Source organism: Mus musculus, chromosome 5 (assembly GCF_000001635.26).
Source record: "Mus musculus strain C57BL/6J chromosome 5, GRCm38.p6 C57BL/6J".
Taxonomy (NCBI): domain Eukaryota; kingdom Metazoa; phylum Chordata; class Mammalia; order Rodentia; family Muridae; genus Mus; species Mus musculus.
The window spans coordinates 123990392-124004640 of NC_000071.6; the positions used below are offsets into that span (position 1 = coordinate 123990392).

General features: G+C 56.5%; 1 protein-coding gene and 1 non-coding gene across 8 annotated transcripts in view; both read left to right on the plus strand.

Moving 5' to 3' along the window:
• Hip1r (huntingtin interacting protein 1 related) overlaps positions 1-12824 on the plus strand; it is a 29614-nt gene extending 16790 nt beyond the window's left edge. Inside the window, exons 5-32 of one of the 7 annotated variants that reach the window (XR_387568.4) lie at positions 551-631; positions 1047-1123; positions 1353-1414; positions 4327-4467; positions 5505-5562; positions 5648-5723; positions 5840-5980; positions 6129-6190; positions 6380-6452; positions 6540-6723; positions 6813-6901; positions 6973-7089; positions 7160-7261; positions 7467-7661; positions 8395-8542; positions 8651-8737; positions 9092-9199; positions 9380-9516; positions 9749-9859; positions 9955-10013; positions 10146-10241; positions 10321-10383; positions 10601-10701; positions 10815-10920; positions 11034-11157; positions 11240-11301; positions 11397-11603; positions 11727-12809. Coding sequence is in view for 4 of the 7 variants with exons in the window: in NM_145070.3 (NP_659507.3) it covers positions 551-631; positions 1047-1123; positions 1353-1414; positions 4327-4467; positions 5505-5562; positions 5648-5723; positions 5840-5980; positions 6129-6190; positions 6380-6452; positions 6540-6723; positions 6813-6901; positions 6973-7089; positions 7160-7261; positions 7467-7661; positions 8395-8542; positions 8651-8737; positions 9092-9199; positions 9380-9516; positions 9749-9859; positions 9955-10013; positions 10211-10241; positions 10321-10383; positions 10601-10701; positions 10815-10920; positions 11034-11157; positions 11240-11301; positions 11397-11603; positions 11727-11774 (2850 nt within the window). In the remaining 3 variants the exon portion in view is untranslated. Of the gene's footprint in view, positions 1-550; positions 632-1046; positions 1124-1352; positions 1415-4326; positions 4468-5504; positions 5563-5647; positions 5724-5839; positions 5981-6128; positions 6191-6379; positions 6453-6539; positions 6724-6812; positions 6902-6972; positions 7090-7159; positions 7262-7466; positions 7662-8394; positions 8543-8650; positions 8738-9091; positions 9200-9379; positions 9517-9748; positions 9860-9954; positions 10014-10145; positions 10242-10320; positions 10384-10600; positions 10716-10814; positions 10951-11033; positions 11158-11239; positions 11302-11396; positions 11604-11726 lie in introns of those variants that run through there. The other 6 variants (XR_387567.4, NM_145070.3, XM_006530369.4 and 3 more) reach the window with 6 other exon arrangements.
• Mir7032 (microRNA 7032) lies at positions 6461-6539 on the plus strand. Its single transcript, NR_105999.1, has one exon. It is a non-coding gene; the product is annotated as a microRNA 7032 (primary transcript).
• Positions 12825-14249: the final 1425 nt, after the last annotated feature.

Here is a 14249-nt window from a genome sequence, read left to right on the forward strand (position 1 = left end):
CAAAGCTCTCCTGGGGCACTCAGCTGAATGGATCTCCAAGAGCAGACCCAGAGGGACAGCGTTGCCTGTCCAGAGCCTCTGTGCTTTATGCGTGTCCTTTGATGTAAGGAAAATGGCATTCGTCACAGTGCCTGCTGCAGACACGGGCCCTGCTGGCGTGGCCACACACCATGGTGTTTTTTGCAAGAGGGAGCAAGGAAGCTGTGTGCAGACCAGAATGCACCTCCCCTGGATGCCACCAGCTCTTTAGTAAAGTGCCCTGCTCAGAACTGGCCTGTTGCCCCGACAAAGTGCTCTCTTTGCCTCTCACAAGACTTTCTCTGGCAAGAGTGACAAGGAATGAGGTTAAGGAGGGGAAGCTAGAGACAGAGTAATGAGATTGGTGAAGACTAGCAGGAAATGTTTGTTGAGCGAGTGAGTGACTGATTTGTGGAAGAAAGGCCTGCTTCTCTTGCTACCTCTTTTCTTCCTGTCTGGGCACATGCTCAATCCTTGGGATTCCTAGGTGTGTTCTTGACAGTGACCTCACACAGGGCTCCCATCCCCACAGGGCCACCTTCGTGACCAGTATGGACACCTGGTGAATATCTATACCAAACTGTTGCTGACTAAGATCTCCTTCCACCTTAAGGTAGTCTCCCTGAGCAATCATGGACTATGGGACTGGGAGGCTCTTCTCTCTGTGACATCCTGGGGCATAGAGGGGGTTGGATGGCACCTGTCCATCCATGCTCTGTCCACTTGCTGTGGAGGCTAGGAAGACTGGCAGGAGATCATCGGGCTGTCTCCATGTTTGCATAGATCCAATGCAGATGCCAGCCTGTGTGTGCTCCAGTGGCCTTGCCCGTCAGTCCTGGTCAGGCTGCCCCTGCCTCAGCCCCAGGATTTCTGTCGGCCCCTTTGGCTTAACCAGAGAAGCTGGGATCACAGAATGAGGGGATTGAGAAACCTCCCTGGCGACTCCCCTTCTCATGGGAGCTGTCAGGAGCAGGGATGGGACCCGTGTGTGGCTGCTCAATGAGGCTGCGTGGGGGCTGTTTCTGCAGCATCCCCAGTTTCCTGCAGGCCTGGAGGTAACAGATGAGGTGTTGGAGAAGGCGGCGGGAACTGATGTCAACAACATGTGAGTCTGTGTAGCCTCAGTTTCCCCCAAGTGCCTGCCCACTGGGGACCATGTCAAGTGAGGCCACAGGGCTGAAGGTCATGACCCCCAGGGGGCCAGGCTATGGGTGAAGGGGTTTATCAGGTACTCCATGTTTCTGCCTGATGGAGTTTGCTTCCTGTTCCTAAGGGGTCTCGGGGATTGTGTGGGTGTGCCCTGCTGCCCTTTGCATCCCCGTCTTTTCTCCTAGTTTTCAGCTTACCGTGGAGATGTTTGACTACATGGACTGTGAACTGAAGCTTTCTGAGTCAGGTGAGCAAGTCACTCATGCCAGGCTGTGAAGGCACTGGTGGGCAGGCTGGATTTTCACTTGTCTTTCCTGCTGTTGGGGTGAAACCTGGGCCCCACTGACACTGGGCGAGTGATTCTTCTGATAGAGCACCCACAGTAACCCAGGTCTTACGTGCACCTCTTCCTTGGGGTCCCTCTCCCTCCAAGACAGAAGGGGGCCTCATGGTACCTCCAGAGCACAAGCAGAGACTTCCCTTCCTCGAGACCCTACGTGTGTCCAAGACATGGCACATGAAGGCCACTATGGGCCCCTGGGTGTGGAGGGTGGGGTGTGCCCCATGGAGGACCCTCTAGGCTCCTGCCTGGCCTCGGCACCGCACTACTCTCCAGGAGAGAAAACATGGCTAACATTTCCTACTGTGTGTTCTGAAATGCCTCACGGTCCTGTCAGACTGTTCAGCCAAAGAACTGGCAGCTGTTGGACAGGAAATCTCTGAGGGCTCACCCTCCCCGCCCGCCTGGGAGGTGATTGTTCTGGGCTGTACCTTCAAAATAACTGCTGTGACTCACTGTTGGCTATGATGAAGCCCAAGGCACACGCCTTTTTAAGGAAAAACAGGGAATTGGGAAGAGGCAGGACAGCCACTCTGTACGCTGGGTCTGGGCCTGTGGCTCTGGAGGGTGAGAGGCCAGCGTGGAGCCTGTCCAGGAGTAGGACAAAACGGCAGGTCACCAGGGGTGTGGCCCAGTAGTGCAGCTGGACCCAGGCCACCAGGAATTGAGTCCTGGCAGAAAGGGGAAGCCCGAGCTCCTCAGAGCACACAGGCCGTGAGATTCAAGCCGTAGCCCTTGTGTCCCACCCTAGCTGCTCTTGACCTAGGAGGAGGCCCAGGGGGAAGGACCTGCAGGCCCCTATCCTTGGTGACTTATAGAGAGTGGGCACACGTAGGTGACAGAAGATAGAAACCCCTGCAGGTCTACCTCAGTAGAAAGCCCGCTGTAACACACTGCCTTCAATGGGAGTGCAAGGCTGTTAAGAGCGATGTGCCTCAGAAGGCTGAGGCAGGAGAATCGTGAATTTGAGGCCTGCTTGAGCTAGAGTAAGTTCAAGGTCAACCTGGGGAGCTTACTGAGACCCAGTCTCAAAAGTGAGAAGGGCTGGAGAGCGCCCTGGCCCTGTGGCTGGTCCTAACTGTCCAGTTCTAGGGGATCTGATGCCCTCTTCTGGCCTTTGAGGGCATTGCAGGCATGTGGTGCACAGGCAAAACACCTATACATAGAAAATAAAGGAAAGAAAACTTTAAATAAGAGGTCCGAGTTTGGTGGCACATGCCCTTAATCCTGGTGCTTAAGAGAAAAAAATCAATCATATATCTGAGTTTGAGACCAATCTGGTCTCGATTAGCCAGGGTGGCACCTAAATAATGAAGTGCTTGCCTAGCATGTGGGGGTGGGTGGGTGGGCGACACTCTGGGGAGGAGGGAGGGGCAGAGGAAGGGAGAAAGGAAGGGCACAGAACAAAACCAGAGTTTACACACACACACACACCCCAAGATAAAAAAAAGCCAAAACCAAACAAAGAAACAAAACCCTAGTGTGGCTTCCATCCTTGCAGACAGCTCCTCCCCCCCCCCCCCCAGGCATGGCCAGACCAAGGGGCTGAGGGCTTCTGGCACCACTCAGATCTGCCCCACATGGGGCCTGGCTGCTCTCCCGGCCTGGCTCACTGCCCCGCTCTTTGTCATTCCCCTCTCTGCCCCAGAGAAGATGCTGGCCAGGGGAGGCAGCCTCGTGTTTGTCCTTTGTCTGTCCCTCTTTCTCTGGAGTTCTGATACAAGGCCTGATTGTCAGGGTCTCCAGGACAAGTGAGGAGGCATCAGGTCATTTGGGGCTCACAGAGCCTGTGTTCAAGGCTGTGACCTGGAACAGACACTAGCCAGTCTCCACAGCTACACGATGGGCTATTACAGTGACAGTCTTTTTACGAAAACCAAAAACCAAACCCGTATGGTGTTTGGCCTGCATGTACATCTGTGTACCATGTCTATGCCTGGTACCTGTAGAAGCCAGAAGAGGGCATCAAACCCTCTGGCACCAGAGTTATGGATTAGTTGTGAGGGTGTGTGTGTGTGTGTGTGTGTGTGTGTGTGTGTGTGTGTGTTGGGAAATAGAACCTAGGTCTTCAGGAAGAGTAGCCAGCACAGTAGCCCCTAAGCCACCTCTCCGGCCTCTTTTGTTGTTTTTGAGACAAGGTCTTGCTTTTCAGAAGTTTGGCCTTGAGCTCAATCCTCCTGCCTCAGTTTTCTGAGCAGATTATAGGTTTGCACTAACATGCTTAGTTGGAGTGACAGTATTTTAAAATAGATGGGCTACATTTTAATTTAGTGTGTGTGTGTGTACATGCCTGTGCCATGGCACATGTGTAGAGGTCAGAGGGTAACTTAAAGGGGTCTGTCCCTCTCCATGTGACGTATAGGCCATCAGATTTGGTGGTGCGCACTGAGCCACCTCTCTGGGGCCCTAAGCTTGTTCCGTCTCTGAGGTACAGTGTAAGTTTGCGGCCCTGGAATGTGGAGCGGGCATTCCTGTCCTTCAGCGCCTGTCCCCAACTCACCCTGGCCGAGGGTTCTAGAAAACCCTCCCTAACTAGAGCTTATTGAGAGCATAGCCCAGCCTTACTGTCCACCTTGACCTTGTTCCAGGGGGCACAGGACACTAGTCCCAGCCTAGAGGATGCTGTTGAAGGCCCAGATTAGAATCCCAGCCATTACTAAACCTCCACCATGGTTTTGACAGCACAGTGGAGGGCCACTCACCCACTCCAGGGCCCTAGTGTCTGAGCTGCCACTAAAGTGGACCTGGGTGGGGCTGCCCACAAGCTGGCCTCCAGCCACATCTGCTCATGCTGGCTTCCACCTGCGCCCTTTTCTCAGTTTTCCGGCAGCTCAACACGGCCATCGCAGTGTCCCAGATGTCTTCTGGCCAGTGTCGCCTAGCGCCGCTCATCCAGGTCATTCAGGACTGCAGCCACCTGTACCACTACACAGTGAAGCTCATGTTTAAGCTGCACTCCTGTGAGTGTGCAGCCCTGGTGGGGACGGGAGGCCCTATGTCCTCCTGTGCTGAGAGGGAAGGAGGCCTGGGAGGGAGGGAGGGAGGGAGGGAGGGAGGGAGGGAGGGAGAGATGAGAGAGAGAGAGAGAGAGAGAGAGAGAGAGAGAGAGAGAGAGAGAGAGAGAGAGAGAGGAGAAGAGGAAGAGGAGGAGGAGAAGACGAAGAAAGACGAAGAAAGACGACGACGACGACTGAGAGAGAGGACTGAGAGAGTACTAGTTTAGAAAGAGAACCAATAAACCCTTCCCCGTTAACACCAATAAATGTGAGCCAGGCGGTGGTGGCGCACGCCTGTAATCCCAGCACTTAGGAAGCAGAGGCAGGCAGATTTCTGAGTTCGAGGCCAACCTGGTCTACTAATAATGTGTTTCATGGGGGGGGGGGGGGTTTGTGGAATGGCCATTTTCCAAAGCAGAGACTTCGTGTGAGGCCAGCCTGGTCTACTGAGTGAGTTCCATGACAGCCAGAGCTATACAGAGAAACCCTGTCTCCAAAAAAACAAAAACAAAAGAACAAAACACCAATAATGTGTTTGGGGATAGGGGGGGGAATGGCCATTTTCCAAAGCAGAGACTTCGTGTGTGGAGCTGTTTGTTTTCATGGCTTTCTGCACACCTACTGTAGGGGAGGACCGTGGCCCCTCCCTGGGTCACGTGTTTTCTGGGGCGCAGTAGGGAAAAGGCTGTCACCAGTGTTTGGAAAAGGTCCTCAGGTCACATGTGCTGGCTCAGGGCGACTTCCACAGTCCTAGAGCCCCACTCCAGAGCCAGGTGCTGGGGAGGCAGTTTTGGCCCTGACAATCTCTCTGTCTGCTCGGTGCCACCTTGTCTGGCTCCCATCAGAGGTGAGGTGACCTCATGGGGCCTCATCTCCCTTCCCAGTTAGGGTGGACTGGCCAGGCCACAGTCACCCCTCTACTCTCCAGTGGGTCAGGGAGGGAAAGCAGCCTCAGAGCGGCGTGCAGAGAGGAAGTCCTGGTCACTTGTGTCTTCCCTCAGGTCTCCCGGCAGACACCCTGCAAGGCCACAGGGATCGGTTCCACGAGCAGTTTCACAGGTACCAGCCAGGGAACGATGCTATAGCATGGTGGGCAAGAGGGCTGATGGCTCCCCTGTGACCTGTCTCCCCTTGCCACCTGCAGCCTCAAAAACTTCTTCCGCCGAGCTTCAGACATGCTGTACTTCAAGAGGCTCATCCAGATCCCGCGGCTGCCTGAGGTGCCCAGCCCTGCGCCTCCACCCCCGCAGCCCCCTCCCAGCCCACCAGCCCCTGGCTCCTGGCAGGCTCTGGGGGGGGAGGGGGGCTGAGGATCTCCCAAACACTCTCCCTACAGGGACCCCCCAATTTCCTGCGGGCTTCAGCCCTGGCTGAGCACATCAAGCCGGTGGTGGTGATTCCCGAGGAGGCCCCAGAGGAAGAGGAGCCTGAGAACCTAATTGAAATCAGCAGTGCACCCCCTGCTGGGGAGCCAGTGGTGAGGTCCCCATGTCCCACTGTCCCACTGTCTGATCCCGAAGGGCTTCAAACACAAGACTTGGCACGTGTAGGGTGACTGGGCCTCCCCTACCGTCCCTCAAGGGCGTAGGCGGCAGGTCAGAGCGCCATGTTCTCTGCTATGGCAGGTGGTGGCTGACCTCTTTGATCAGACCTTTGGACCCCCCAATGGCTCCATGAAGGATGACAGGTGAGTCCCGAGGAGCCAGCTGGGGTGGGGAGGCTAGGAAAGGCCTTCTGTCTGGGAAGGTCATAGGTAGGACCTCCAGAGCAATGACACACCCAGCCCTGAACCACTGCTAGTGACATCTGAGATCCGGTGTTGGGCAGTCAGGAACCTTCTGGATGATGAACTTGAGCCCAGGATCTCTGTCCCCAGGGACCTCCAAATCGAGAACTTGAAGAGAGAGGTGGAGACCCTCCGTGCTGAGCTGGAGAAGATTAAGATGGAGGTGAGGGGCGTGGCCCAGGGTGGTCCCCGAGAGGGTGGTCCCCACATGGGCAAACCAGGGGTCCATCCTCTCGGTACCGCCCTGCAGGCACAGCGGTACATCTCCCAGCTGAAGGGCCAGGTGAATGGCCTGGAGGCAGAGCTGGAGGAGCAGCGCAAGCAGAAGCAGAAGGCCCTGGTGGACAACGAGCAGCTGCGCCACGAGCTGGCCCAGCTCAAGGCCCTGCAGCTGGAGGGCGCCCGCAACCAGGGCCTTCGAGAGGAAGCAGAGAGTGTGTACCTCTGGGGCGGCACCCAGCAACAGGGTGAGGGGTGGCTTACCCCCTGCCTGCCTACTCCACTCAGCCTCACCTCTCCGCAGGGAAGGCCAGTGCCACGGAGGCACGCTACAGCAAGCTGAAGGAGAAACACAGCGAACTCATTAACACCCACGCCGAGCTGCTCAGGAAGGTGGGTGCCCAGCCTCAGGAAGGGCAGCGTGGGCCAGGGTCCAGAGTCAGAACCTGTCCCCTGCCTTCCAGAACGCAGACACGGCCAAGCAGCTGACAGTGACACAGCAGAGCCAGGAGGAGGTGGCACGGGTAAAGGAACAGCTGGCCTTCCAGATGGAGCAAGCGAAGCGTGAGTCTGAGATGAAGGTGTGTTCAGTGTGGGGGGCCCCCCACCCTCCCCGCCCCGCTGCCCCACTGACACGCTGGCCTGTCCTAGATGGAAGAGCAGAGCGACCAGTTGGAGAAGCTCAAGAGGGAGCTGGCGGCCAGGGCAGGAGAGCTGGCCCGTGCGCAGGAGGCCCTGAGCCGCACAGAACAGGTGCCTGCTAGCCAGGGGCCCGCCACTGCTGCTGGGGTCAGGCTGGGACAAGTCGGGTCCGCTTGCCCGTCAATTGGGCCATACTTAGGTGGCAGCGGGCCCTCAGGAAGCTCTCAGTGTCTTGGGAGGCAGTGTGGTAGGCTGCAAACTCGGGGGTAAGGCCAGGTAGGTTTGGCCTGGCTGTTGACATGTTTCACGTTCCCAGAGTGGGTCAGAGCTGAGCTCACGGCTGGACACACTGAATGCGGAGAAGGAAGCTCTGAGTGGAGTCGTTCGGCAGCGTGAGGCAGAGCTGCTGGCCGCTCAGAGCCTGGTGCGGGAGAAGGAGGAGGCACTTAGCCAAGAGCAGCAGCGGAGCTCCCAGGAGAAGGGCGAGCTACGGGGGCAGCTGGCAGAAAAGGTACGGCGGCCTCCATCCCGCCACCTTCTTGTCGGGCAGCTCACCCCTCTGGTGTGGGCGAGTCTGGGCACAGAGCCTGGCATCCCTTTATTGCTGGGACAGACTCAGCTCTCCAAAAAGAAGCCCCAGTTCTCCACCTCCTTCCACCATGTTTTATTGTCTTCTCACTGTGGCCAGCTACATGGGTACAAAGCTCCAGGTTGGCCTCAAACTCAGGGCTGTCCTCCTGCCTCAGCCTTCTGTGTGCTGGGTGTGTTCTGTCACTCAGCGCCGTTGTTTATTGTGATTTTGGTTTGCATTTTCTAGTTGTCTAATGATACTGAATATCCTTTTATTTTAAAAAGTTGTATTTACTGTTGTGGGGGCTGGGGGTTATGCACGGAGGTCAGGAGACAGCCTGTAGGAGCCGGTTCTCTCCTCCCACCTTCTGGGTCCCGGGGGTTGGACTCAGGTTGTCAGGCTTGTCGGAAGCACCCTTCGAACATCTTTTTGTGTGCTCGGTGGCCCTTTGAGATAAGTCTGTTGAGGTCCTGGGCTGTTTATCACTGTTTGTCCTGTCTTGTGTCCCCACCGCCCCTCATGAGTCACCCAAGTCCTGGGAGGTAGGGAGGTGGCCTAGAAATCTCTCCCCTCGATAGACTAGGGAGTCAGTCACTGTCAACTGTTAGTCCTTGGAGTTAAGCCCTGGGCTTGAGGGGTCTGACGGTCCCACCCCGCCCGCCCCTCCCATCAGGAGTCTCAGGAGCAGGGGCTTCGGCAGAAGCTGCTGGATGAGCAGTTGGCGGTGTTGCGAAGTGCAGCCGCCGAGGCAGAGGCCATCCTACAGGATGCAGTGAGCAAGCTGGACGACCCCCTGCACCTCCGCTGCACCAGCTCCCCAGGTGCGTGATCGGGGCACCTCTGCCCCCAGTGATGTCTACGCCAGTCACCCAGTCCTGAGAAGCAGGTGGCAGTGGGTTGAGGCTGCACTTTCTTCTCTGTGTTTGCAGACTACTTGGTGAGCCGGGCTCAGGCAGCCCTGGACAGCGTGAGCGGCCTGGAGCAGGGCCACACCCAGTACCTGGCTTCCTCTGAAGGTGAGTTCAGCTGGAGGTGGTGTGGACCTGTAGTTTCTGTAGGGTTCCTGTGGCCAGAGCTGCCTGGTGTGATGGGCACCTCTCTTCAGGAACCGTGTTGCGACTCAGAGCCTTGTGCCTGTTAACTGGCTGACATTGGTTATCTGCCTGAGTGGAGGGAACAGGGGCCTGGAGTCACCCTGACTCTGCTTAGTGACTGACCTGCTGCCTCCTGACCTCAGCACCCCTCTGCCTTCGTAGGCTGGGGTGCTGGAGCCGTAGCCCAGCCTCACTGAGAAAATGGTCCACTTGCCTTAATGTTCCCACACTAAATCTTGTGGCTCCCACCCACAACCTCAGCCTTATCCACTGCAGATGCTTCTGCCCTGGTGGCAGCGCTGACCCGCTTCTCCCATTTGGCTGCGGACACCATTGTCAATGGTGCCGCCACCTCCCACCTGGCCCCCACCGACCCCGCCGACCGTAAGTAGAGCCTGGTGGTAGGGCCTGGCTCTTTCCTTGTCTCACACAAGGGTCTTCACAGTGTGCAGGGGGAAAGAAGGCCCTTCCTGTGGGCAGTCCTAGGCCAGCGTATGTGGGGACCTTATCCAGGGCTCTTAAGCAAAAAGGCTGCCCTCATAGACCTTCCCTTCACCCCAACAGGCCTGATGGACACATGCAGGGAGTGTGGAGCCCGGGCTCTGGAGCTGGTGGGACAGCTGCAAGACCAGACAGTGCTACCGAGGGCTCAGCCCAGCCTGATGCGGGCCCCCCTGCAGGGCATTCTGCAGTTGGGCCAGGTGAGATATGTAACCGAGGCCCTGAGCGCGGGCGGGCCGAGGGAATGCTGACTTGTCGGTCCTTTCCCTGAGGGAGGCTAAGCAGGTGTGCGCACTCACAGGCTGCAGCTTCAGTACATAGGGCCGAACCTGCACACACTACCACCTTTGCCACCCTCGTCTGCTGCCTCTTGTACGTCTTTCCCTGGGCCTTGATGAGGTTGAGTCTACATGGCTGACTCGATCGTTTCAGGACTTGAAGCCTAAGAGCCTGGATGTACGGCAAGAGGAGCTAGGGGCCATGGTGGACAAGGAGATGGCGGCCACCTCGGCAGCCATTGAGGACGCTGTGCGGAGGATCGAGGTGAGGGCTGAGCTCCTGTGGGAACTGAGGGGATAGAGGCTGCATCTGAGCAGGGACAAATAGCATATTCCTGGGATGTCTGTCACTGGGTACAGGACATGATGAGCCAGGCCCGCCACGAGAGCTCGGGCGTGAAACTGGAGGTGAATGAGAGGTGAGCACGACTTCCGTCCCCAAACCCTGCGGGAAGCAGCTCCCCTCGTCCACGAGATCCGACCTTCCTGACTGTTCAGCCATCCAGAAAGGGGGGACACAAAACTGCATGTCCCCTGCCCTGGTGTGGTAGATCCTTGCATGATGTGACAAGGCCACGCTACAGAGCTGTCTTCTGTCTTCTCTGCGTCTCTCTAGGATCCTCAACTCCTGCACAGACCTGATGAAGGTGAGTGTGAGGGTGAGTGACTCCAGGTTGGGTTGTGTGGGGACCACCCGGGAAGTCACACCCATCTTGGTCTCGGCAGGCTATCCGGCTCCTGGTGATGACCTCCACCAGCCTGCAGAAGGAAATTGTGGAGAGCGGCAGGGTAAGCCAGATGTGCTGTGGTCTGGCAGCCTCCCTGGCTCGGTCAGAAAGAGAAACAAACGGATCCCCTGACCCTTTGTGTATGACATCCCCCATACAGGAGGGTCTGTTGCCACAGCTAAAAGTTCCCACACCTCAGGGAGGTAGGTCTCAGGGATATGCCTGCACTATGCAAACGTCCTTGATTGGACCGTCCTGTCTTCTCCCATTGCCACTAGGGGGCAGCAACGCAGCAGGAATTTTATGCCAAGAATTCACGGTGGACTGAAGGCCTCATCTCAGCCTCTAAGGCAGTGGGCTGGGGAGCCACACAGCTGGTGTATGTCCACCCAGGTGTGGGTGGGGTGGGCACGGTGCTGAGGTTGGCTGTGGGGGCTTGCCAGACTGTTCATGATGTGGAAACCCAGACTCTTGGTTGGCCCGGCCCCACAGGGAGTCAGCTGACAAGGTTGTGCTTCACATGGGCAAATACGAGGAACTCATCGTCTGCTCCCATGAGATTGCGGCCAGCACGGCCCAGCTGGTGGCAGCCTCGAAGGTGAGGCTGTGCTGACCTCTACCATCCCAGGTTTGACGTGTGCCAGGCCTGGGCTGGGGGCCCTCACCTGCTGCCTACAGCCAGCCAACCCATGCCCACTCTGCTCCCTGCAGGTGAAAGCCAACAAGAACAGTCCCCACTTGAGCCGCCTGCAGGAATGTTCCCGCACTGTCAACGAGAGGGCTGCCAACGTCGTGGCCTCCACCAAATCTGGCCAGGAGCAGATTGAGGACAGAGGTGAGCTCCTTGGTATTCAAAGGGGCTTCCCAGAGCTGGTGGGAGGGGTCACTCACTCCTGACTTCTTTCCCCTGACCACAGACACCATGGATTTCTCTGGCCTGTCCCTCATCAAGTTGAAGAAGCAGGAGATGGAGACACAGGTTTGTATCCCTCGTGCCCACCGCTGCCAGGCTCTGATCTCTGGGAAAGACCCTGGGACTCATGAGCAGTGCTGAGTTGGCTGTGTGGCCTGCAGGTGCGAGTCTTGGAGCTGGAGAAGACACTAGAGGCAGAGCGTGTCCGGCTCGGGGAGCTTCGGAAACAGCACTATGTACTGGCTGGGGGGATGGGAACACCTAGCGAAGAAGAACCCAGCAGACCCAGCCCAGCTCCCCGAAGTGGGGCCACTAAGAAGCCACCGCTGGCCCAGAAACCCAGCATAGCCCCCAGGACAGACAACCAGGTACCAGGAGGCATTGGTGCTGGGTTAGGGAGGAGAGCTTGCCAGGGGTGGAGTTGGGCTACCCTCGGATTATACATAGGCTTCTGATCTCATCTACTGAGCGCCTCTCTTTGACTCCTGCAGCTCGACAAAAAGGATGGTGTCTACCCAGCTCAACTTGTGAACTACTAGGCCCCTAAGGTGTTCAGCAGGATGGTTGGTGGTTGTGCCTGGGCTTCACGTGGCTGTCTGGCAGTGGTCAAGGGGCCTCTGAGAAGCCTCCAACTCCTGTCCAAGGGGCCTAGTCTGTGGGACAGTTCATCTGGATGTGAATCTATTTATCTTAAGTAGGAACTGCCTCGAGCAGCTGGGACCCAGCAGGCCTGAGCCACAAATCTGCAGCGGACATCAGAGATAGTCTGAATGCTGCGAGGTATTTCTTTCTTCGTAAGTTTAGTCAGCACACTGGGAAAAGGTCACATAAGCCAGGAGCCTCCTTGTCTCTGGACTTAAAAGTCTGAGGCCTTAAGTGAACAACAGAAAGAGGGTCCCTGCTGGCTACCAGGGATAAGGGGATGACCTGTGACCCTTGAGCCAGGGAGAGCAGGTAAGCTGGGTAGTGTCATCACCTGGGGGCCTGGTGCTAGGGCATCCATGCTGGGAGCCCCAGGAGACCAGGCTTTGTGTGGGAGCCTGGCATCATCGTGGCTGGGGCAGCCCCTGCTCAGGTGCTGCCTCTGCCCGTGACCTCGAAGCCACCCTCCCCCGTACAGTTTTCCATTCTCCTGGCTACTAGTGTGGCTGTTCATTGCCTACCTTGATGAGTAGATTTCAGCCCTCCTAAAGCTGGGGCCTTTCAGCCAGACAAAAGCTATTAAAAAAAAAAGAGCAGATGCCATAGCCCACATTTCTGGAGGCTCAAGAGTTCTTGCTGGAGCAGCCCAGACATGGAGGGCTGGCCTTGCCTGCCCCTGACAGTTTGAATAAATTTGTGTGTCTTGAGCCTGAGGAGGAGTGGCTGGGGGTAGAAGATATCCAGGCCACCAATAAAGCCAGCAGCTGGTCTGGGACAAGTGCCCAGCCTCCCTCCAGCTGCATGCCCTGCACCCTGGGAAGGCTACCAACCATGGACCAAGGTCCGGGGCTTTGGGAGGGAGCCGGCTCCTTTGCTCTGTCTAGTGTTCCCTGTGTTGAGTTCCATTGGCAATAAAACCCTGACTGTTGTTAGCAGTGCCCTAGTGAGGGCCTCTGCCAGACTCTTCATTTCTCCAGAGATGCACACACTTGTCTGGCCCTGCACACACTTGTCTGGCCCTGTGTAGGTGTCTGCAGTTGACACTGGAACCTGAGCGCTGGCAGCTCTGTCACCAAGTACCAGGCTTTCTCTAGATTGCTATAGGCCAGACCAACCATTACCCTCTTCTCATCTCCTCAAGGATTCCCTGACTGAGGCCCCTGCTGTTCCAACCTGGAACCCCTGTGGTTTCCCAAGGGTCTCACCAGTAGTTAATACCAGTGCACCGTCTGAGACCATGTGCTACAGTGGGCAGTTTCCAGACTTGGAGTGTTGGGTTAGGACCTTGACCTGCATGCCACACACTCCGTGTTCTAGAGAGTGCAGCCCCAACAGAGGTGTCAGGGCTCCTCATGCCCACTCAGCATTTATAGGACACAAGAATGGTCCCCACTGTGAAGCCTGCCTTCTCCAGATGGAGCCAGCTTACCAGGGTGCTTTGCAAATTGATTTTCAGTGCGTGAGGCTAATGGAGCCAGCTGCCAGGTCGTCTGAATCATGTTTTTACAGAACTTTAGAACGTTTTTTTGTTTTGTTTTGTTTTGAGACAGGGTTTCTCTGTATAGCCCTGGCTGTCCTGGAACTCACTTTGTAGACCAGGCTGGCCTCAAACTCAGAAATCCTCCTGTCTCTGCCTCCCCAGTGCTGGGATTAAAGGTGTGCACCACCACGCCCGGCTTTTAGAACACTTTCTTAAGAGTGTTTATTTTTACAAACCAGAGAAAATTGGCCCAAACTAGGTAGTGATCCAAGGACCCACCTGACCTAACACCCTAGAAGTGGAGACCTCAAAGGTCACCTCAAAGGTTCCATCTCAGAAGTCAGCCCACCCCCATCACTGACCACGATTTCCCTCCCTGGTTCCACTCTAAGTACCCAAGCAGAAGATCCAGTAGGTCCAAGTTCATAAAGACTCAGAATTCGGCTGTTCAGCTGGGAAGTCCCAGGGAGTGAGCGTGATGAAGTCCATCACTATTCAATAAAGCTTGTTTTCAATAAGCCACCGAGAAAGCCCAACGTGCTCGCTAGGAGTCAAGCCAGCGACTGCGGCGGAGGAGACGATCAGATTCTTTTTCAAGGTGAATGGATTTCTCAGGACAAGCCTCCCTCTTCCTAATATGGCCGCCTAATAGCATCTCCTGTGTGTAGGCATAGGGTTGCATCGGAGGACGGGACAGCTTAGATCGGGCTGCTCTTGGGTTAAGTCCCTTGCAGGGAGGAACCTTGTGGTTCAGAAACACAGCTGAGCCGAGAGCAGTAGAGCACAGGTCATGGGATACACGGCTCAATCAGGGACAGCGGGCACAGTCACCTGTGGTCACAGACATGCCCAGTTAAAGCAGTGCAGGGTCAATGAGAGAAACACAGCAAAC